The sequence below is a fragment of the Apteryx rowi genome, unplaced genomic scaffold (assembly GCF_003343035.1).
Source record: "Apteryx rowi isolate R43461 unplaced genomic scaffold, aptRow1 scaffold_1092, whole genome shotgun sequence".
NCBI lineage: Eukaryota > Metazoa > Chordata > Aves > Apterygiformes > Apterygidae > Apteryx > Apteryx rowi.
This window is the reverse complement of record NW_020447300.1, coordinates 136,863-160,935: the sequence shown is the minus strand read 5'-3', so window position 1 is coordinate 160,935 and position 24,073 is coordinate 136,863. Positions and strand designations below refer to the sequence as shown.

Genomic DNA, 24,073 nt, shown 5'->3' with positions numbered 1-24,073 from the left:
GCGCAGCAGGTGCGCCAGCTCGGCCAGGCTGAGCAGCGCCGACACCAGCCCCACGGCGAAGTAGAAGTGGATGAAGACGGTCTTCTCGGTGGGCCGGGACACGAAGCAGTCGACGCGGTGCGGGCAGGGCCGCCGGCGGCACACGAAGAGCGGCTCCACGCGGAAGCCGTAGAGCAGCCCCTGCCCCGCCAGGAAGGCCAGCTCGGCGGCCACGCGGGCCACCACGCTGCCCACGTAGAACGCCTGCACGTGGCCGGCGCCGCGGCCCGGCTTGGCCGCCTGGTGCACGGCGTAGATGACGAAGAGGGCGGCGGGCGCCGAGAGCACCACGACGTGGAAGACGAGGAAGCGGTAGTGGGAGATGGGGAAGGCGGCGTCGTAGCACACGGGCTTGCAGCCCGGCTGCTGCGTGTTGCACACGAACTCCTCCTGCTCGTCCTCGAAGACGTCGCTGCCCACCGTGGCCAGCACCAGGATGCGGAAGAGCAGCATCACCACCAGCCAGAAGCGCCCCACCATGGGCGAGTGCTCCTGCACCGCGTCCAGCAGCGAGCTCAGGAAGCCCCACTCGCCCATGGCCGCGCCGTGGGAGCCAGGACCTCAGGAACCAGCGATGCCCGCGGGAACTGATGATGCCCGTGGGAACTGGCCAGGCAGGATGATGCACAGTGATGAAACCAGCCCACTCGTGTCACGAATGTTCCAGGGCCTCTGCCAAGCTCTTGGAGATGGGTGCAGGGGCAGCACCGTGGGGGTCTCCCATCCCCTCTCCCCACGCCCAAGGGTGGGGGTCTGGCCCCGGTACCTGCGGTGGCGTGCTGTTCCCTGCTCGTGGCGTCCCAGCACTGCTGGCTCCGGCTGTCCGGTGCCTGTCCAGCCAGGATGACGGTCCCCGCAGCCCCGCCTGGAGTCCTTTTAAAGAGACAGAGCTGCAGGGGCGCCCGGAGGGAAGGGCTGGGCTCTGCTGGCCTGGGGGAGGCCTCAAGGACAAATGCGCCAGGGACTGGTGGCCTCCTGCCCTCCCCCTTTGCAGAAATGTCCCCCCTGCCCGGGCCACCCCGAACCCTGGGGGCTGCTCCTGCGAGACCATCAGGGCTGTGCACACAGCGGTGCTCGGGCTTGCAGCACCACCCCAAACCCTGCATGGCCTTGCCAGGGTGGTCGGGACCACATGAGGGGCCCGTGGATGGCAGCCACATGCCGCCCTGGCTTGTGCCTCAGTTTCCCCTTCATGCACTGTTGGGAGGTTGTGATGTTTCAGCCTCGGGACTGCGTTGCCCCCGTGGGTGGCCGTGCAATGCCCACGGCAGCCGTGGTGGGCTCCAGCAGCATGCCGGAGCCCTCAGCATCCCCAAACCCACAGATCCCAGCGATTTTGTGATGGAGAAAATCCCGGTATAGCCAAGGCAGTGCATGAAAATGCGTGTGTGCGTGCCTGCACCCACAGCTCTCTATAGAGACATTCGGGGCGACACCAGAGTTACCGGAGCGGCTAAGACAGCCCAGAGCAGCCTGCGCCATGTGGCCTCGCTGTTTGCTCTGCAGGTTGGGACAACTGAGTCTCCGGGCGCGTTTGCAGCCAGGAGCACCGTAAATAGCACAGCCCCCCCGGCGGGGCCGCGCCGGAGACGCTCTCCAGAGCCCCGCAGTGGAAAATCTGACAGCGCTTTCCACACTTGACTGGCTGCCAGCAAGCACCTCGGCCGCCCCGATAGCGCCGGGCGCCCCAGCACGGCTCGCCGGCTACCCGCGAGCGGGGAAAGCCTCCGGGGAGGGTTCCCACCTGGGCTTGGCTTCCATAAGTCGCCCACCAGGGAAAGGCCGGAGGTGGGCGCACAGGGAAGCCGGGGACGGGGGCTCCGCGCTGCCCCTGCCATCCGGCCACGATGCTTGATTTGGGCTGGGGCGCGGTGGGGGCTGGCATTCCCTGCGCTCCGCGGGTAGCTGCTATCTCCGCCGGCCGGCTATCTGTCTATCTCCTGCCGCTTCTGACATGACATTTACAGTAACCATGCGAGGAGCCGGGCTGTGCCGTTACGTGCCGGCGGCGAGGAGCAACCGGCACCGGCGCGTGGGGGCCACGCAGGGCTGCGACGCCTGCGGAGCTCCTGCCCTCGCTGCGCGCTGCCCCCGGGGAGAAGCCCCCGCTCGGCACGGCGCCGGGGGCGATTCGGAGCACGTGCATCGCTCGCGAGCAGCACTCTTCAGCCGAGGACCTCTGGGCGCATCCGAAACGTCACCGTGCTCACCTACAGCAGCTCCTGCTGCGTTTTAGGAGCAGAACTTGCTGCACGCGACCCTCCGCCGTTACGCGGCCAGGCTAACTGTGCCCCCCCCCCTTCCCGGCCCTGCTGCACAGGCATTCATAAGAACTTTTCACTCGGAAAACTTTCTTGTGGAGTCAAAGTAGTGGTCAAGCCCGTGGTTTTGTAAAACCACAGCGTCGGCAGCCAGGGATTAGCAGGAAAGAGGCCGGGCAGCGCCTGAGCTCGCCGCAGGCACAGCCTGCTCCAAGCTGCTCTCGCAGCGTCCAGGTCGCAGGCAGCAGCTTAAAAAGTTGGAGGGTGGCAAGCGCCGCCCTGCTCCCGCTGTGGAGCCGCTGCCGGCATCTGCGACCGCGAGCTGACGCTTGGGGCCCGCCGGCTACGGGGGGGGGGGGTTTTGCATGCCGAGTTGCAGGTCAGCCAGAGGAGGAGGCACTTCCAGCTAAGCACGTGGACTGGACCGAACCCAGGCTCCCGGGGCAGAGGGAGAAGCACCAAGTGCCCCGCTGCTGCCCCCACCCAGCTGCAAACCCTGCCGCAGTGGGGCAGCGTGCGCAGGGTGCTGGGGCCAGCGGGAAAGTCGCTGCTGCTAGGCCCTTGCCTCAGCTCTGCAGACATCGATTGTGCATCCTACCTCCCTTTTTTGTGGTTAATCGGGCAGGTTTATTGGACATAGCCCCTAGCTGGCCATGACACAGTACATGCCAACCCCACACTTGGTCTTTGCCCACAGCTAAACCCAGACCACAGCTTGGGCCAAGCCCTCTGCTCCTGTCGCACTAACTCATCATTCACGCTGCTGCGGCCTCAATCATTTCCATGACAATGCCAATGCCAAACTGGATAATTCCAGTGCAGGAAATAAACTAGGAAGTAATTAGTGTGTTTATACAATTGCAACTGCTATGAAAAACACAAAGCAATGACCCATTTAGACCACAAGTCTTGGCAGCAGAGCATGGAAGCTGATGACCTCTTCCTCCTGAGAAAATCAGAGTTTCAAGCATTCACCATTAGCAAAGACAACTACAGAGCTCTGGAGATTCCACCACAAGTGAAAAATGCGGGGAACAAACAGATAACAACCACCCTTTTTAAATGCAACCATCACCATTACTGAACAAAACTTGTGTAAAAACACTTTTATTATGTAAGTATTAAAAAGGACAGAAGCTCAACTGAAGAAAAAACACAAAAAATATTTACATAGACAGTCAAGAAATAACGCTCAGCACCATAGAAACGGCTCTATGAAAAGCAAAACATTTAATAGATGAATACTCCAGTGAAGTACTTCTGAAGGGAAGAGGAAGATTTTCTTCTTTGCTTTCTGCTGAGGAACACGAGCGCTGCAAGTCATCCATGCCCTGTGACCACCAGCTTCCAGCCATTACACTGAACAGCCCAACCACTTAACAGCGCTGAGAGGTGATGAACAGGCCTCACAGCAGACTGCACTCTTCGTGCAGCTCAGCGTGCAGAAGGGGAAGTCACTCTTTGTCCCCAGAACAAACATGTTCCGGGTTTGAAGCATGAACTGCCAGGAGGAACTTCATGCTGCTGAGCAGCCATTCTGCGGAACAGCATTTTCTAGTGCCAAACATGGCAGCAGAGGAGCCCAACACAGGAGAACCTGCTGCTTTCCAAAATGTGCATTGGAATAATCAACCTGCTCGCTTTAGAGTTCCCACAGATCAAAGTTCCTTTTTGTCTCCTTTGCTAGGATGAAGAATCTCTGGCCAGCCTGATGCTGGATTCCCCTCCTCACTAAGTTGGTTTCACTCAGAGGCACCTCAGGCACTAAGCTCAGAAATGTCCATTTAGTTCTTTAATGGTATTTTGCAGTCACAAGCACCTCTTACCTGAGGATGACCTCTGGGCTGAACATGGGGTTTCCTGGCAGTAAGACAGAAGATAAAACTGCCAACACTGAGTACAGTGTGGAGACAAGTCTGCACAAACCTTCATTACCAGATCTGATTTTAAAAACCAAAGGCTAAAACTCGACATGACAGAAATTGAGCAACGGGGGCTTGCACAGACATAAAAGACTGTGAAAGTAGGGAAAGAAAAACACTAGCATGGAGTTTTAAACACCTTGCATCTCACATGTTAAATCTCTGTGGTTGTGCAGTTTAAAAAAGTTTATCTAAAGAGGAGGGGATTGATACGAGAAGGTATTTTATAGGATTTGATATGTATAAAAGTCTGCTTTGATATTAAAATGACCATAAGGAGTCAAAAGAACTACCAGGGCCTCCAGCTAGCTAATGGATAAGAGGGAAGCTCATCAGCGCTAGCTGGGCACATTATTGCTCCATTGTTCACAAGAAAGGGGGAAGGGTATTCTTGTTTAAATGAATTTAAATTATTTAAAACCAGAGAAAATTAGAGCTGTATTCACTTGTATCAAACGTTTCTGGACAAGCTTAATTCAGTAAAAGGATTTTCTGATCTGAGATGTAGTTTTTTGGTGAGAACCTGCCAAGAGCTGTGCCCAAAGCAAGTTTATAGATCAATTCAGATCAGCGGTTTAAAATCTTTAAAATTCAAAATATGTCATCCTCATCAGACTCCTCCAAGTACTGCATAGGTTTTTTGAGACGTCCAGGCCTTGTTCGGGGCGCAGCCGCTGTGAGACTGTCCACATCAGCGGTTAAATCAACAGAATAGCTATCATCATCTTCCACCCTGGATTTCTAGAGAGAAAGCATAGTCAAGAAATGAATAGTGAATCGGAGCATAAACAGGCAACACTCAACATAAACCTCACCTCTGTGTCACTGGTGAGGCTGTTGTTCACACCGATTAGACCAAACCTACAGCCTGGGACAGCACACACGCCCACCTCCCTCTCACCCATCTTCTCTGTATCCAACAACAAAGACAGCTGTCGTACAGGAGATTCTACCTCTGCCACTTTTTTTCTGCCAAAACAGCCCATAACACACACTATGGTCCGTTTCCTCCCCTCAGAGGTCTTGTGTCCCCCAAAATTAATATGGCAAAACCATGAATGCTTGGCTATAACGTGTGGCAGAGTACAAACCTTAGCTGCAACTGATTTGGAAGGCTTTGAGCCAAAATCTGAATCTGAATCTGAAAAGCTTGGCTGTCTTTTGATAACTTTTCGCCCCTTGGTCAGGCCAGGCTTCTTGGGAACCACTGTTTCAGCATTAGAATCTAAGGATCCCTCCTTCGAAGTTGTCTTGCTGGATTTTGGTGCAGCTTTTTTCTTGGCTAGAATATCCATGATGGATGGCTGGTTACCTGAAATAGAACTCTGCATTTAAACCTGTTTTGCTGCCTCTTCTCATTCACAGATCTTACTTCCAACGCAAACATGGCTCTGCAGTATACTGTGAGGTCACCGCATAGGTCATCTTATTTTGCAGCACAAATTCCTAGAGAGATACCTATTTACCAAGATTACTAGAAATGAACTTATCTGCTTAGTTCCGCTATGTTTAGAAGATCAAATTAAAAAATACTCTAAGCAATTTACAGATTATTTCAGATTGAAAAGTTCCAAAATCCCAAGGCCATGCAGCCAATCTTACACCTTCAAAACTTTAGCATAGAGAACGAATTTATCATCTATACTACACAATTTAATTTTTGAATTCTTTCCTACCTCCATTTTGACATATTTTTAACAGCTTCTTGAAGCATCTCTCCAAACTGAGCTGAAGTGAACAAACCATTTCTGAACCACAATAGGCTTTCCCAGAATTTAGAAGTGGAAAAAGTAGCTATTTTGCTGTAAAGTAACACACTTTACTGCTGGGATCAATAACACATAGTGATGGAATATGTAAAACCAGCTAAACAGCTTTCAAAGTTTGACAAAGACTCTGGGCTGTTAAGTTTAAAAAAAAAAAAACTAGGTCAAATGCCTTAGATTTGTGTGTTCAAATTAGCACTAAATAGATCAAGCTATCGCCTAGAAGCTTTTCTTCTTTTGGGGAAGAAAGCTACCACTGAGTAGCTTTCTTCCCAAAAAGTCACAGAAGAGGATGTTGACTGCAACACAGAAATTCCATTCAGATGAGTTTTGCCATGTATTACATAGCACTATAGGAAGTATTCCTTTTTCCTGCTCCCAAATTAAAATTCACTCCCTTGAATAATGTCTCAGATGAACTAGAACATGATATGTTTGGAAACAAGCTTGTTTAAAAATGACAACAATTAGACAGCCTTTGCTGCAAACCTCACATCTTTTCTGAAATAAAAACTCAAGTTATTCAAAGCCTCTAAATGGCTAGCAAAAACACGCAGATTTTGTTTCCCACAGGAATAATAATCACTATCTAAAAGCAGTCTTCAAACGACACTATAAAACTCGGAAAAGCTATCTTTGCCTTACCCTTTGTGGCACTGGCCTTCTTAACTGCAGCAGGTTTTTTTGGTTCCACTTTACTGCGAGGCATGGAGACAGAAGGAGCTGTAGGAGCTTGGCTCACATTTTCATCATCAACATCTTGGACTTGAACTGAGTAAAGAAAGTGGAAAGCAAGTCTGAAATAGTTAAATTATTAACTCTATCTGGCTATAAAAATCAGAGCAGAAGGAAATAATTTTGAGCAACTTTATAAAAAGTAGAACAACTATCAAAACTGGATTAATCACAAATTCGATTCAAGATAGAATCAGACAAAAGCCAAGTTGAAGTGAAACAAGCTTGCACCCCACCATCAAGGTTTCTTTGCAAGAGGTCCAGTTGCGATTGTAACATCTGCCTTCATCACAGTGTTAAGCACTGATCAGAACATCCAGCTCACTCTCTTGGAGTTTTAGGAAAACCAACAAGGTTTAGAATGTCTTATCCTTACCAGAGATAGCACTTTGCACAGGTTGTGGCTTGGGAGCTTTGGCTGCTTTTTCAGTAGTTTTCCTAGAATACAAAATCCCAAGTATTTTTTCAGCTGATGATGCACTAGTTGCAATGAGGAAAAAACATTTCTATATAATACTAAAACAAGGCGCATAATTTATTTCCAATGACTATATGGAGAAATACTCACTTTGGAGCAACTTTGGGCTTTGGAGCAGGTTTTTCTTTCAAACTTGTATCTGAGTCAACGCTGTCTTCACTCTTCCCCTGATATTCAGACTCTTCATCTGAGCTGGTGAGATCTTCATCCGAGTCTGAATTGATCATTGGCTTGATTTTGGCTAATGAAATTACACAGATGCATGCATCTCAGTTTCCTTTTCAATATTTTAGTTGCAGTTATTAAAAAAATAAACATGCAAATAAAAACAAGCAGATACTGAGAGTGAAAGTGAGAAAACTCCAAGTCACAGGTGTGTTCAGGGCTCATTTACCAACACCGTATTTGATTTGATGAGATAGCTGCGGAATTAAAACCAATAACCTTATTTCTCGTTACTCATTTCTGTTTTTCCTTGACAGATAATTGTGAAAATCTGCTCAGATGGTAGAAAATTCTTAGTTGTTACATATAGTAAAATAGATAAGCTGCTTACAAATGATTTCTGGCTGAGATCTGAGTATGGAGCTAACTGGTCTGTCCGATTTTCTCCTCCACAGACTCTCCTCTTTTGCATTTGTGTCATCACTTACCTGCTGCTTGGCGAACCACTCTCTCTCTTCGAGGAGCCACTTCAATATCACCAGACTCTGAATCAGACCCTGAGTCAGACCAAGGGTTTCGTTTCTTCATTTTCTTTACTGGTTTAAATGGCAAAGTGGCCTGCCTCTTAGTACCTGAAAAATAATGGGAGGCAGGATGTATCAGCAAATGCATTCCACATGCATTTCAAGCTCAGTAGTCCAAGCTCAACTTAGAATACATCACTAAATTCAGAGACTTCTCATTTAAACATTGAAGGGAATTAGTAATCATGTCTCCAGTTTGACTGTTATTCAGGACCACTTTGTATATCTCTCATCTAGTTTTTCCAAACATATTGATCCCAGATGTCACTTGCCACTTCAGGAAGTGGTCAGATAACCAAATTTACAGCACTTCCCCTCACTTTCCAGTGATGGAATAACACATAAAACTGTTTACCTCTCTCAGTATTAAGCTTCCGTGCTAATCTTTGTTTAAGGCTTGAAGACTCTTTATCTCCTGACAAGTTCCCTTCTTGATTCTCGTCAGATTCATTTTTTTCACTCTGAAGATACAACAGAGATCAGATAGCTAGCTAGTTAACACAACTGGAAGAAGCAAATAGAGAGCAACATAGAAGCAAGCTGCTTATTTTAGATGTATGAAAGCTGTAGGAATACAAGAAACCTGAATTTATGTAAAACTGATTACAAGCAAGTAAATCCGACATGATCAGTCTCCAGATCAGGCAACTTAAAATGTAACATCCAGCATTAACAAAAATAGACTTTTTGTCCCCACACCTAATGAGAGTGCTTTTGTGTGCTGATGACAGCATTACTCTAGGGTGTGTTGAGGATGCAGAATTGAACAGGCTGGGTTAAAAACAACAGTGCATGTTATATGGAAAAACTGATGGAACCCTCTGTAGAAAAGGAGCAGTATGTCTGGCTTACAAGTCAGAACAGGTGAGGGGATATTTTAATTTTCTAGATTGCAAATGGCTGAACGGCATAATTTCAAGTAGCCCTATAAAAGAGTTAAATCTTTATTTCCGTAATATCAAGAACAATAATTGCATTAAATGACTAAAAGCATTACTGGAAATGCAAAGGCTGTTCTAAAGAAGTGAATTTACTAGCTCTACTTCCTGCCTGGTAGAGAATTTACAAAATCCCCAGGACACCTAGAAAAACCTTGCATGTACCTGCTTTTTCACTTCTGAGCTACCAACCCATCTCTATGCCATAGTGATGTACGTTCTTGCCAAAAGAAGATTCTACTCTAAGCCATCTCCTGTTACGTTAGTAATTCTATTCTCCTTTACTCTGAGAAACATCCATTTCCAAGGTCTCCCATGTCCTAAGATTCTCTCGCTCTCCCAGAAAGTAGAATAAAACTGCTTCATTAGGATACCTTCTGCTACCAAGAACTATCAGTTCTTTAGGGTTGAGTTAAAAAGGATGTAAGGAAAGATTAAGTGTTTGGAGGGGTTTTGTTTTGTTTTACCTTCATCTTCTTTTTAGTCTTCTTCTCTGCCTCTGCCTTCATCTCTGCAGTTATCCGAGGAACAACCCTTATGCCATGAGGTGATGGCATTATTTCTGTCAGTTGCATCTTCTTCACCTTTGGTTTCCCTCCTTTTGCTTTTAAAGGTTTGCCAGTTAACCCTACCATCTCATCCTGAAGTTGTCTGGCTTCCACTGCCTGCAGAGGTGAGTGTAAAACAATACAGTTGTGAGAACACAAAAGGAATGTACTACTGGAAAAAAAGAAAAAAAAGTCACAGCCTGTGCAGTAAATCACTCTAAACTTGCTGATAGATTTCCTAACATCAGACTAAGTGAAGCTTCCCAGCCTGCTACAGATTTGCATATTTTCAAGGAATGATTCAAACCAGAGGTATAGTTTAGTTTAGTTACTTGGGGAAGAACAGACATGAGCAGTGACCAGGTATGCTGGTGCACAGACATCTGCCCACAATTTGGGTTCTGTTCAGTAAAGGCCAGGTCCTCCCTCACCTCCTTCAGTGTTCAAAAACTTTTGAACTAGACCTCATACTATATCTCAGTACCAGTCTTCTCTCAGCCAGCCTAAAACTCCTCTTCACTATTCAGCCTCCTAATTGAGTCTCATTCCAAGAGCCACCTTAGTGGTTTGACTCCCTGCCCCAGAGCAATGGTAATCCCATCCAGCCTAGGAAGATGAAGAAAGCTTTCAGTTCTCCTAAGAGAGTGCAATTCATACAAGACATTCAAGTTATCATCTTTAGTTTCTAGATGAGACTGCAAGCCCAGGGAGTCAGTCATCTGCACTGAACATCCACATACATCAAGCTCTTCAACGAAGGCAGCAAGATCTTCCTTCCATAGATCAGAGGAACTCTTGCACTTAAGGTTTTCCAGCTCCTTTTCCTAAAGTGAATGATAGTTGAGAATCATTAGTCATGTATTTTAATCCAGCATCTTAAATACTTGTACAGGAAAAGGAAAAAACATACTTTGCTATCTCTCTGCTTACAGAGCTCATCTTTCTTTTCTTTAGTCAGATACCAGAGGGGCATATTCAGTAGATAGTTGAAGTCTGGTCCGGTAGCTGGAGCTGATTCTTTGTCACTCTCATCCTCTTCTTCTTCTTCTTCCTGAATGTGGATTTAAAACATTGTCAACAAATGTATCTACATACAATACTAGGGCTGCTGATCATGTCTGGATTACATCAGAGGTCCTCCATACACTTGTGGTGTCCTAGGCTCTTCTAGGACAACTCAAAGATGAAATTATGCTTCTTAAAGCTTCAGATGCTATCACATAGGAGACTCCATCTGCAAAAACAGTTCCCCAAGACTTTTGCTCTACTTGCTCTGGCTTCTCAAACAGAATCTGTCAGATCTTAGAATCTGTCTTAATAGTCCAGATTCTCCCCAGGCTACTTAAAACAGTCGCACCTTCCTCGCAACCCTCTGACAGCTGTGACTCACAGTTAGAACAAAACCCTTAAGAAACGGCAGAAAGTGCTGTGGCAGAAGTTTCAGAAAGACTTGATCCCAGACAGTCTCAAAAACAATGTCTAGGTCTCAATAACTTCTGAAAAGATACTGAACTTTTACTGTTTTTATGTCTCCTACTACAGACCTACGAGCATGCCAGCTCTTCAGTCCTGCAAATGGGAAAGCAACTTGAGCATCTTCCTATAAATCCTGAAACCTCAGAAAGATAGGAGCCACATAAAATCTATTTGGAGAGGATGACTGAAGTATTACCTTGTTTTGCAATTCCTTCCAAGCCTTCACTGGATCAGATTCATACCCTCTCTGAATAAGGACTTGAATCAGCTCCTTCTTGGGTTTGTTTTCTGTAAACAGATGTTTCAGTATTGTCATTTACTGACTAGTACAATCACTGTTAGGAAAGACAGATGAGCTTCAAATTTTGGACCCTACGGTTATAACAGCTCAGCATCCTATAGGGTTCTGTGAAATACCCTCTCCTCATTAGAGGTGGGACACATGAAGCCTGAAATTACACCAGAAAAAAAGGTCCTATTTAACAGGTTACTTGTCAGCTCAGCATTGCTTCTACACCTGTCAAGAACATCTGTCAGAGCACTTTAAATATTGTTCTCCTTCATTTCCATGTAGGCATTTCCCCTGGCTTAAGTAGTTTTTGAACTTGGAAAAAAAAGTGTCAAAAAGGTTTTGTGATAATAGACAGCCAGGTGGAGGCAAAAACCTTCCAATACCACTCATAGAAAGGCTTTGGCATAAGCTTGCACCTTATTAGACATCACCTGGGCAAAATACACTCTAAATGCCCCAACCAATGGAAATGTTTCAGTTATGAGTTTGCTCCCTTTTAAGATAACAAAAGCAATCAACCATGAGAAACAAGTACGAATGAAACCAGGCCTATCAGTCTTGGAACAGCTCATTAAAAAATCCCACGAAAATGCATTTCAAGGGAATTATTTCTGTTCCTGAGTCAAGTCAAACAGACACAGACTGTTAGGATCATCGGGCTGCCTTCAGACACAAACCACAAAGCATCTTATGACACTTTGTCTAGCTGTATCCTCCATGAACACAAGTGAAATACAGGCTGCCTTTTAGACTGAGGTGGAAAAGTTGATTGAAAAGTTGGAATGCTGGGAACAAAGATCTGTTTCTTTTCCTAGCTCATGATTCTCATATGTTGCTAATTTGAGTATCTTCTAAGTTTGAAGCCCCAGTCCACTGAGAGCATAATTTGGAATATTCTTCAGAGGTTCAAAAACATAACATGGAAGAGATATAGATTCTTAAGAATTATGCATTTAAACAGAAAATATTACCCCTTTAAAGCCCTATCAATACTTAACTTTTATTCCTATTGAGTCAGAAAGATAGGAATTTATGCTAAACTATTTAAAAAATATTTCTACTCTCAAAATAGTGTCAAACACAGTAGGAAGGCTGTATGAGTATCCTATTTTAATTAATGTGTGCATAATGCTCTATAGACCAAGGATATTTTGTGAAGCATTTTCCTCTTATATGTCACTAGAACAGAAAGATAAGCTCTGGTGTGGCTTGTTAAGAGCCAGCTTGAGGCTGAGGGGGTGCTGACAGAACTGAAAGGAGCACCTGGTCATTCTCCCAATTTCGTAAACCATGTAACTGAAAATGATACATACCAATCACAATTTTGCCATCTATTTTCTCCAGGATGAAACGAGCCTGGTTGCTCAGTTTTGCACAGTCAGCACCCAACATTCCAATAAGCCATTCTTTCCTCAAACTGTAATATCGGAGTCTGAGTTCAAAGAACTCTTTTAGAATATCCTGGGGAGACTCATACTTCTTGAGAAAGCCGACATGGTCAAAAAGAACCTGCACCAAAGAGCATAGGCGTTACGATCATACGACTGATTTTCAAAACCACTGAAAATTAGGTACAAAACACACCGATGGGATATACAGTTGACTTATCTAACAAAGTATACAACCTTAGTGTCACTTCAAAAATGACTTCAGTTTGCAAGCACAGCAGCAGAGATGATTTTAGAATTTCAAAGTTCTTGGAAACACTAGGGCTAAGGTTACTTGAATCTTAAAGCTATATGTTGGATAAACACCCGGCAAACTCCATATTGTCAAGATCCAGATATTCAGTGTCAATATCGTTGTCATGATGAGGGTCTCCATGGACTGTGTGACTTCAGATTGCTTCTACTCATGCTGGCAAAACCATACTGTTTTGTGGCCATACCCAAGCCTGTCTCTGAATCTTTTAAAGGCATATTTGGAAAGCTGATTTAAAATCAGTAACAGTAAAAAATAAAAGTGAATATGTTACTTCACATGAGCATTTTTGTTACATCCAGCAATTGCAGCTGTCCATGCAGTCTTTGGTGCCTTATGAAAAACATCTGAGATAAACATCAGACTTTCAATTAAAACAAGAACTTTCTGCAGCAAAATCTGTTACATACCATGGAGTTGCATGTTAAATTTGTTTGGAGTTTGAAGACCTTATGCAGCCCCACTGCTTCAGCTTCAGCTAGTTTTTCTTCACTCATCTTCACTATAAACTTCACTGTGGTGTCTGTGTGATATTCTTTATAGTCTGTGATTAGCGGGGGTGTCTTCTCAGTACCATTTAACATTGGCTCCAGAACTTGCTCTTTGTAAGTCTGAGAAAAGAATCAAAGTCAGACCCATGTTTTCCAAGGAAATGAAAATGCCAGAACACTAACCACTTTTTGCTTTATAGGACAAACTATACATTCATAGGGTAAATTCAGCATTTATTACCTGTGTCCATGTTCTGACAGGCAGCTCAGAGATCTCAATGGTTGTAGAATCAAGGATAGACACTTCACCGCTTATCACATACTGATTAGGTCCCAGCTCATCTATTGTGCCTTTGAAGTTCTTGTAGCTAGGAAGCTAAGCAGAAGAGAACACTGGGTTCAGTGTTCATGCAAGTGCTTAAAAGTAGAAGCATCAAGTGCTCCAGGATATGCTGAATAGACTAATGATACATTATTTACCATTGGCAAGGGTTCTTCTCCATCCATCAGACGACGAATATTATTCACAACTTCCCTGATATCAAAGTTGGGGATCTTACAGGACCAGCCAGTACCAATCCCTTCTGCCCCATTTATCAGCACCATTGGGATGATGGGGATATACCATTCTGGCTCCACGCGTTGATTGTCATCATATAGAAACCTCAGGACATTGTCATCCATTGGTGGGAACAGCAACCGTGCCAGCGGGCTAGAATCAAAGAGAAAAATGTAAGTCCAAATTCTTGTTACAGAACAGTGACCACTATACAAAAAGAACCTTCAAACCCAGACCAAACACAGAAATCTGGGATATTCATATCAGCCAGCCTCAGCCATACAGCCTGGGTGTCTATGTTAGCAATCTAGGCTTCTGGAGTAACAGGCAAAATAGAGGCGTGTCTTAAGCAGTCTAATCAAACTGTACAGGTTCTATTGACTATATGGGACCCTAAGCTCCTACTTTAATTATGTAAATCAGATGCTTAATGTCTGGGAAGATTACAATCCTCTGTATTCTTTGCCCTAGTACAACAATCACATATGTGTTCAAGGAACAGATTTGATCAAGTGCAACCTGTGTGGCTATCAGCCCATAGAGAATAAGCACTAATATACTAAAACTAAGCACTAATATACTAAAACTTAACTTTCCTACTCAAGCTCATTTTTTTTTATCCTACCCAAATTTTCCCCTTTGTTTTTGCTCCCATTTCCATTTGCTCTGCTACTCTTTTCTGTTCTGTGGGAAGACAACAGCAAAGTTCACACCTCTGAACCAAGAATCCAAATTTCACTTGAATATTCAGAGTAGCAGTGATTTAAGTTGTCCAAATTTTTAGAGCTTTAAAGGGAAAAAAATAAATTTTTCATTTTAAGTGCTGTCAGATCAAATCTTGTAATGTGCTAAGAATATTTAAGATGGTAAATAATCTTTAACACTGACCTGAGCATTGTAAAGATGTATCGAGGGCTGGCGGAGTCTTTCCCACCATGCAGCCTTGTGCCAAACTGTCCAATAGGCTGTAGCAAGTTGAGGTTATTGCTGCCCACAAAGTTCTGAGCTAAGTTAATGATAGTCATCATCAGTGATGCCTGCAATAAAGGAAGGTTCAAAGTTAAAAATGCAGAATTCTTCGTTGAAAGGACAAAGTTAAAAGTAGAATTCACATCAAGAACAAAATTGATATGAAGGATAAGCTCAAAATACTGCAGGAAACTCTCACTGAAAGTGTATTTGGTTATTACTACCTAAAACATCAAATTTACTGAACTGTTGACAAAAAGAGTAAAGGTACCGGGCTCCTTTTGGTCAATACAGTAAGTTTGGAGTTCGTATGCAAACATCTAACCCTGAGTTAGAAGCATCCTAACTGTTAAGGCAACAGAAGATTTCTTTTTTCTTAAAAAAAAAAAAAAAAAAGCATTTTGCACAACCAGATTAGATTCTTACCTCACCATGATGGTATGAGGACATCTCAGCTACAGAACCAGCCAGCTGAGCAACCTTCACCTCCCGCTTATCATTTCTTTTGAAACATGTGAACAGAACTTTTCTTTGACCTGGCTTCAAACCTGTACAAAAAAAAGAAAAAAGTGACCTTGCAATTACAACATAAAGTATTAGCTTCTTTAGTTTCACTTAGCTTCTGTTTTCTGGAGGCTTTAAGAACTACATATACACCTAGAGTCAGCATCATGAGATTTAGGTACTTGCAACTACATGCTACAAAACGGACAAGACATTTAGTCCAAAGATTTAAAAAACCAAAAACTTGGAGAACAGAAAATGGACTTTAGAATATCGACCCTGAAAACTCAGCAGGTTACCCTGATTCTGATAATATGACATGCAAACATCCATTTACAGAGTCACTAACTTGAAATTGCTTACCATCAACCAGAGATGGGATTGATCTTTCATTATCAGCGTTTGAGAACAGGACTAACTCCTTGTTGATGAAGTCATTGTATGTCAGCCAATTACTATTTTTCCCATATAGGTAGTCCTAAGAAAAACAGGTTTAAGAGTGCCTTAATTTTAACAAGGTCTAATCTGTTTCTTAGCTCATACTTGTCTGGTTTTGCTAAAATGGAAGTTCATTGCAAGACTAGCTAAACACAAGCTCAAATGCTGGTAGTATTCTTAGCATGGAAAAACAAAACATTGCTTCCCATGATAGAGGCCTGTTTTATAGAGAAATTACTTTTTACTTCATGAAGTCCTGTTTAAATTAACATTTCCCTCTTGATAAAGTAATTTGAAAGATAAGAGCTAAAAATCACTGGACAACTGACACAGAGGCTGCACTAATGAGATGACAGAAAAGGCTGCTTTGCAAAATCTTGAAACATTATAACTGTCCCATAATCTGGTGACTGACTCACTGACCCTAAGCCATGTGCAGCTCTACCATGCCAGAATGAAACTGAGAACAGCCCCAGGGAGCGAAAGGAAACCAGATTCCTTCATATATTTAAACCTTTTACCTCTGGCAGGCCATGCAGCTTCCGTTGTCTTCTATCTTCCATGAAATTGGTCAGCCACTCCTTTCGCTCTTCTACCTTCTTCTTGCTGAAGGCCTATACATTACATAATTACATCAATTCTAGGACATTCTATAGTGTGCCCTACTGGACCACTTGAGAAGAGGAAAGCATAAAGAAATGTTTTAAATCAGGGAATAACATGCTAAACAGGCTGGCTTAACAGCCTAATAAGTGCAGTAACAGGTTATTGGAGCTAAAAGTATTAAAAACAAGAGCATAATTTCCACCAGTCTTTAGGAGACATGGTGTTAGGCTCAACTTTATGAATCTTTTACAGAAGAACAGAAAACCAAAGCAAATTTCCCTGCTAATGTAATTAATACCTTGGGAAAAATCTTGGTTTTGGTCATTGGCTAATAACTCAGAAGAATACTTAAGAGTCAACATCTACTTAAGGTGAAGAAGTTCTCTGAAGCAAGAGCTGTTTTAAATCACTGGTGGATCATTTTACAAGAAAACAATATGAAAATCTGGGGGAGAAAAGGCGAGGGGTTTCTGCCTTAGAGAAAATTGCATCATAACATGCAGAAAAATATTAAAAGAATATTTACCATTATGTCTGAAAATGTCAATAGGTTTGTAGTGAAATAGTTTGTTCTGAGCTATATTTAAAAGCCATCATTAAAAGGGTGCTCTTGGCCTGAGGTCTGTGGACAGATTTGCTTCCACCAGCTAGTCTAAAGCTGTAGCCTTGGTAACAAAAAGATTGTCTCAAGCCCAAAGGCCTCTAAGAGCATTTTAAGAGAAAATACACAGCACTAAGCAGTAGAATACCAAAGGTAGTAAGTCAGCAATTAAATCAAGTATTTTTAGTTACCAGGGTGATTGCAGCATCATCCTCAGGACCAGAATATTTGAAGCCAATTCGATGTTTTGCCATATCTGCAAAGTATTCTTTAGCCTCCTTCGATGTGCTGGTACCCAAACCTGCAGAGACAATACAAGTTAATCCTAAGCACTTCTTGCTCAAATTAAGTTGCAATTTAAACAAATGTTTTGTTACATCTATCTTTTGTGATGCATCATGTGAAATGTTAAAACAGTATGATTTTATTGAAAACCCTAAGTTACTTCAAAATGAGAGGTAAGGTATCACGAAAAGCACAAGAATTAAAGGCAAGCAAGCAGCTGCATGCTATACTTTTGGATTTTGCCCAAGACTTCCATAGATGTCTGAAACTATTAACTGCAAATTGGAAAAGACTCCTCATCATCCAGCTGTTGTTTGGCAGTTGGCAACTTGCTTATCAGGATTAAGCAATTCTGGAATAAGTACTCAGCTTGAAATGCTATCATTACACATGGACTGTACTATGGACAACAGAAAAAAAACTGTCAAAGCTAAGCATATTTGACCAAGAGGGCTGAGCGAATGGATACCTACAGTACTGTAGTTCCATTTTGAGAGATTTTGTTGAAGCTAGGCAGTGATCCCCCAGTTAGAGGTTATGGTTTCCTTACTTTGAAACATGCTCAGTGCTGATGTACGAAGCTTTTTAACAAATGCATGTGACAAAGTTTATCAGAATAAGTTAAGTTGGAAGAGATTTTCAGAGATCATCTGGTGCAAAGCCTTTGGGCAAGCAGGGCTAACACTGAATTTAGACTATGAATGAAATGGCTCTTATTTGGATCATTTAACTCCACCCTATTGGGTTTTCTACAGACCTTTATAGTACTTGATTTTCCATGAATTGTGATTCTGCGTATTGTTTTTCCATTCTTCAAACTCAGGAATGCTGTAGAATGGTATTTCTTCTTTGTTTTTGGAGACCTGTAATGAATGAGTTTTGTCCTCGTGAAATGAGAGGCAGATGTGGATCAACTAATCCTTACTCATTCACCTTACCATCCACTCAGCCCTTACCTTTATGATGGGAGTAATAAATTCCTCCAAAAAGTTATGTCTTAGAAGAGATGGCCAGTTATGATGGATGAAGTTAATCAGCAAGCCTTTGATATGAGAACCATCTTGATCCTGATTTTTTTTTAAGAAAGCATATTAAGAAGGGACATGATGGAAAGTGACAATTGTTAGCTTAATAGCAAATGACTGTAATCAGCCCTACTAACTTTCTCTTCCAAAGATGTGACCATACAAGTCCACCTTTTAACTAGGGAAAGGTAAGAGAAACAGAAAAGGCACATTTTTAGTCAAAAAAGCTACCAAGGTCTGGTCAAGGACGTTGTACCAGATCTATTATAAGACTGAAAAGACATTATTTAGCAGTTTGGTGATGCTGCTCCCCCCTCTACCTTATCTGTTATGTTTTGTGACTGAAAATTTAGGATGACCCACTAAAAAAATAGAACAATAAAAACAGATGAATACAGAGAATTAGGTACAACAGTGCCAGTGGGAGAAAGGTAGTATCTTCTTCTTTGCTCTGTATAGCAGTGCTTTTTCTTCCTCTCCCAATGTTGAACTTTAGTGAGCCTAACCTGATCTGTCATAATCATAATCTTTCCATAGCGAAGACTCTTTAAAGATTCGTGATCTTCATAGTTCTTTTTATATTGTAAACCCACAATCTTGATGAGGTTGTTGATTTCAGCATTTTCCATGATCTAGAAAAGATCATACAGAATAAACTTATCTGCCAGACTTGAACTGTAGCTCAAAAAGATATAAAATGATCCACTATAAGTATCTCCTTTATTGTGGCCTAGCCTTGTCAACATTCTTTTCCTGTTTAGAAACTTATTATTTTTAAACTGAAGTCTAATACTTAAATTATTCTATGTCATTCCAAACATTTTGTAGTCCACAACACAAATGCTATTCCTTCAGGCAAAGCAGTGAATAGGGCTTGGTCAATATTCCCACTTAACCAGCAAGGCATACTGAAGGCGAGGCTAGCTTCACATATTTAAGATACTATTACTACAAGTTACAATATTCCAGGTGTCCAGTTGTACTGACTCGGTTAAAACATATTGCATTACACAAAGGATAACACATCTTCTAATATGTAGACTATAAAGATGTTCCAACTAACCTGTTTATGAGAAGCTTCTCTGACGTTGAGTATTTTCCCACGAAGAGGAAATACTCCATATTTGTCTCTACCAACCACTCCTAGACCAGAAACAGCCAGTGTTTTGGCTGAGTCTCCCTCGGTCAGGATAAGCGTACAGTCTATAGAATTCTTGCTGCCTAAAAAAAAGCAAGTCAATTTTCTAATTAAGTGCAATCAGAGTTTGCAAGCTCACAAAATGAATGAGAATAAATATCTTCTAATGCAGGTTTTGTTGGACCACACATAGGACTGACTGCAAAATGAAGATAATCTATAATTATAGAATTTTCTCACTTTCTTTGGGAGGTGATTCTCTCATTTGTCTGACAAACGCTTTCTAACTGTTTTTGAATGAACTGGCTAGAAAGGATATAAAACACTTACCAGCATCATTGGCATCATCCAGTTTAGGAATGCCCTTAATCTTAGTGTGTTTCACAGCTGAACATTTCTTATTTAGCTGCGTCTGAGCTTTAAATTTTACCCAGTTTAGGATACTTTCAACAATACCACAGCCAACTGCCTGCAATACAAGAGACTCAATTGTGAGAAAAGCCTTAACTATGACATAATTTTAGGATATATACTCATTTTTTTAAACTGACAGTAGTTCATAAATAGTATATTTGCCACATTAAGCGTAAGATGCAGCTTTATAGACACCTATAACTGAAATCAGTGTATACCAGTACTTACACCCTTGATAAATTTTTCACTCAGTTTACATGTTGAGCCAAAGTTCTTTGCCTGCAGAGTCATGTTCTCCTTAGTCTGAGAGTCAAAGGTTGGGTTTTCAATCAAAGCATTCACAAAAATCCACATGTGGTTCTTCACCTGTAGTTAAATACAACCACCATTACAAATTATACAAGCTCATTGCACAGTGCCTTCTGACATTTGCCTATCAGAATCACACTGAAAGGAGAACTAATTCAATTATCACTGTATTTTTTTTGAATTTTTCTAAATGTCTAATTAAACAAAACTGACAGAATTTAGGACAGCTAATGAACATTCATGAACAATACTATATGATCTGGGATGTTAAGAAGCTCTCCTCCAAAATAGGTATCATCTGATATTTTTAGTGCATCTGCACTGACTTATGGTGTTCTGATTACAAAATACAACAGCTAAAGGAAGAGAAGACTGTTAGTTGGTTTAAAATGGAAAATGCAAGGCTTCTATAATTAGTACACTTTTTATATATTATCTTTATAATAGAAATATTTATTATAAATTAGACTATTGTAATAATTCATTAAGTTGTAGCTACAATTTGCAATAATGCTAGAGTTACGTTTTCTATTAGGGAGATTCTGAGTTTATACCTGAAAAGGCTTCACTCCAACTCCGTTTTTGTTCTTCTTCTTCACAACTTCAATGAGTTTAGTCACAATCTGGTCAGCTACATAATCAACATGCCTGCCGCCCTAAGGCAAAAAAGGACCAAAGATCTTGAGGTGATTCCATTAAAGGTATGTACCTTTATTCAAAATAAGTATGGTCTTTGCGCCTTAAGAGATTAACTATTTTTCACTAACATACATTTGAAAATACCTAAGAATACTAATAATGAAGAAGTTACCTTTGTGGTAGCAATGCTGTTGACAAAGCTAACTTGCTGGAAGCCTTTTTCACTTAAAGTCAAACACACTTCCCACCGAGAATTTGGTTCCTCATGGATAACCTTAAGCGTATTACCAGTTTCATCTACTTTGTCCTTTACATAGAGGTCCACGTAGCTACGGAATCCTTTCACCTACATGCAGATAAAAGCAGAGAATTTGTTTATAACAGTGCCTATAAATACTATAAATAATCACTCATGTAAATTTTCATTTCAACACATATAATGTAAATTGCTTGAACAAAATCTCATTGTTTAAATAGCATGAGAACTATAGGTATTATTTCCTTTAAATGCTCACTCACAGGCAGTCTCTTTCCATTTAGGAAAACTTTGACATCCTTTGTGGATCCAGCAATATCATATGCTCTTCGAGACATTAGAGCTACAATATCTTTATCCAGAATTGTCATTTTAAACTTTGAGAGATCAGGTTGGAAAGTGATACATGTGTAATCATCTCCATCAAAATACTTCAGTTTCATTTCACCAGCCTTTCCCATGTTGTCTGTCCAGGTCTGGAAAAAGGAATTGTGTGAGTTACATGTCTAACAAATATGAATAACTAAATTTTTAAAACCAGAGAGCCAATTTACAAGTTTTAAGTACTCTGAGATTAAAAAAAAAAAAAAAAAGTTAAAAATTAGATTCTGATTATGTCTGCCCATTTCATTATTTATTTGAATCAAAACTGGCAGTACGGTAGCTGTGGCCCAAAGTTATTCTAGTCATTCTACAAATACAAATTTGCACCATGCAAACAACACCTAAATCGGAATAAAAACATAGGCTCTTATTTGAAAATCTCACGTATAACCTTACTGAAATGAGAAAACAGAATTAAATAAGGTGTCCATACCTGCTTAAATAATTTTTTGTATTCACGACATGCAGTTTCTACTGTAAATTTTGTGCTAAATATGTTGCACAATTTGGCTCCATAACCATTTCGACCACCTGGAATTGCAACGCAAACAGACGTGTTGTTACATTTGTTCAAAACCATCTAAAATAACTCCAGACTAACAAGAATTCAGTCACTTCAGCACAGTCAAAGTACGACTCACTATAAATGACAATATCCTACAAACTTAGTACACGACTATGAACCCATATTTAACTGGAATTAGTGTTCAAAGGGAATTCCTCCTGCTCTTCATGTTTGTACCAGTTTTATTATAAAATACAGCATGCAGACTTCCTTCTGATATACTAAGGAACTCCATTTTTTTTGCTGCATCGACAACCCTTCTTTTTCTTAAGAAGGAGAACAGCAGGGGACCAGTTAGCGTCACCTTTATTCAGAACAAGCAGTCTTGACGCAACCTAGTAACTACTGCTCACTCACACCAGGTAATTCAGTTCACACATTTAAGCTGATCAGGCTGCACAAAAAACATTAGCACATAATTTGGAGACTTCCCTACCTGTGACTTTCTTTTCATCATCATCATAGTTGCTTGATGTTAATAGCTGTCCAAAAATAAGAGCAGGTACATAGACCTTCTCCACTTTGTGTTCAACAACTGGAATACCTTTCCCATTGTTCCATACACTGATCGTGTTATTCTCTCTGGGGGAAAAGAAAGTGTGTCTTTAAGACTGGAAATTACTGAGCTATGAAATAAATACCATACATAATCTCTGGGAGAAGGCCACCATTTCATCAAAAGTAAATTTCTGTTCAGCTAGTGCAGAAACAGCCAGCAGAGGGTGGACAAGTCAAAAAAAAAAAAAAATCCTTCAGCCTCAGATCTGCAGATACCATCTATAACTTGGACAACTATGCTTGAAAAATGAAAATTATCTATGCTCAGTAACAGAATAAAAAGGTTGAGAAGAAGGAGGAAATCACCACAATGGAAAAGACAAAAAAAAGAAACACGAAAGCAGTGATTTTACAAGTCAACACTCTAAGAGACCAAGAGACCTAAACAAGAGAAAGGCTTTTGTAATTGGTCAATAACACTACACAAGTTGGCAACTGTGGAGCTCCAGGAGCTGCATTTGGTCTAACCTGAATGGGCCTGTCCAGAGAACTCTCTGATGCCTAACACCAGCCTAACAGAACAGTATCTGAAGAAGAAAATCTAACACACATGAGCTGGGAAAGCACTGAACAAAAATGAAATAAAACTTACGGATCAATTGTAATTTTAATGCACGACATGTTTTTATCCCTCTGCTTGTTGTCTGCAGCATTGACTAGAATGGAAAGATTGTTATTTTTAGCATATTACACTCTCAGTCAAGACAAAAAATATTAACTATAAAGTGCTTTCAGTAGAACATATACACAAATTGAAGAAAAGATGCTACTAATAATCATCCTGGTTTGCAAAGATTTTGCAAGTTACAGAGATGAACACTACAGGATAATATAAAAGGGAGAATCTGGGCTGAATGAAATTGTTTTTATAATATATAGTGCCATCATCCCAAGAACGGCTTACAGTTTAGTAGCACTAATGGAAATTAAGACGGGGCAGAACATTAGCATCCAATATTTTGAAGCACAATCAACAAACTATATACTCTGTGAACACCATCCATTGGATTATGCAACAGACATTACTTGGTCAACAATGCAGCTGGATAAAAGTACATTTGCCAAGCTCTTAATTTTAGTTCAAGGTTCCCTTACACATTCAGTACCCAGAAATAACTTAAAACAAAACAAACAAACAAAAAAAACTTGCTAATCACTGACCCAACAGATATCTTGCAGCTCACCTAGAATCTCATCAAAGATTTTGTACAAGCCAGGCACGTAGGTCACATCTCTGCAGTTGAGGCCCACATCCTCATCAAAAACCCACATTTGCTGAAAAGAAAGTAAAAAAACCAGCATAAATCCCTAAGTGTTTTGCAGATTTCCTACACATTCTGTTCCCTGCCATCAGTGTGTAAGGCGGAGGCACCCAGCACCGGTTTCCAGTTAGCTGGCGGGCCATGTTAACGACCCCCCCCCCCCCC

General features: G+C 41.8%; 2 protein-coding genes across 2 annotated transcripts; both read right to left on the bottom strand.

Annotated features, from left to right (window-relative positions):
- Positions 1 to 3: 3 nt before the first annotated feature.
- GJD3 (gap junction protein delta 3) lies at positions 4 to 576 on the bottom strand (the record flags this gene model as incomplete). The annotated part of the gene is made up of 1 exon (XM_026072835.1): positions 4 to 576. A coding segment is annotated over exon 1 (573 nt), but the record flags the coding sequence as incomplete, so codon positions are not given.
- Positions 577 to 3,433: 2,857 nt separating this feature from the next.
- Positions 3,434 to 23,918, bottom strand: TOP2A (DNA topoisomerase II alpha). Its single transcript, XM_026072913.1, has 33 exons — positions 23,831 to 23,918; positions 23,239 to 23,302; positions 22,525 to 22,670; positions 21,957 to 22,054; positions 21,403 to 21,615; positions 21,056 to 21,229; positions 20,799 to 20,900; positions 20,164 to 20,301; positions 19,852 to 19,990; positions 19,447 to 19,604; positions 18,890 to 19,015; positions 18,315 to 18,425; positions 18,116 to 18,221; positions 17,265 to 17,374; positions 16,388 to 16,480; positions 15,792 to 15,906; positions 15,351 to 15,472; positions 14,844 to 14,992; positions 13,877 to 14,108; positions 13,638 to 13,772; positions 13,316 to 13,516; positions 12,518 to 12,713; positions 11,109 to 11,200; positions 10,347 to 10,487; positions 10,177 to 10,260; positions 9,356 to 9,553; positions 8,306 to 8,411; positions 7,855 to 7,998; positions 7,292 to 7,442; positions 7,100 to 7,161; positions 6,634 to 6,759; positions 5,314 to 5,534; positions 3,434 to 4,963 (listed from the first exon to the last, which is right to left on the bottom strand). The coding sequence occupies exons 1-33, from the start codon at positions 23,916 to 23,918 to the stop codon at positions 4,814 to 4,816; spliced, it is 4,491 nt and encodes a 1,496-aa protein (XP_025928698.1). The 3' UTR covers positions 3,434 to 4,813.
- Positions 23,919 to 24,073: the final 155 nt, after the last annotated feature.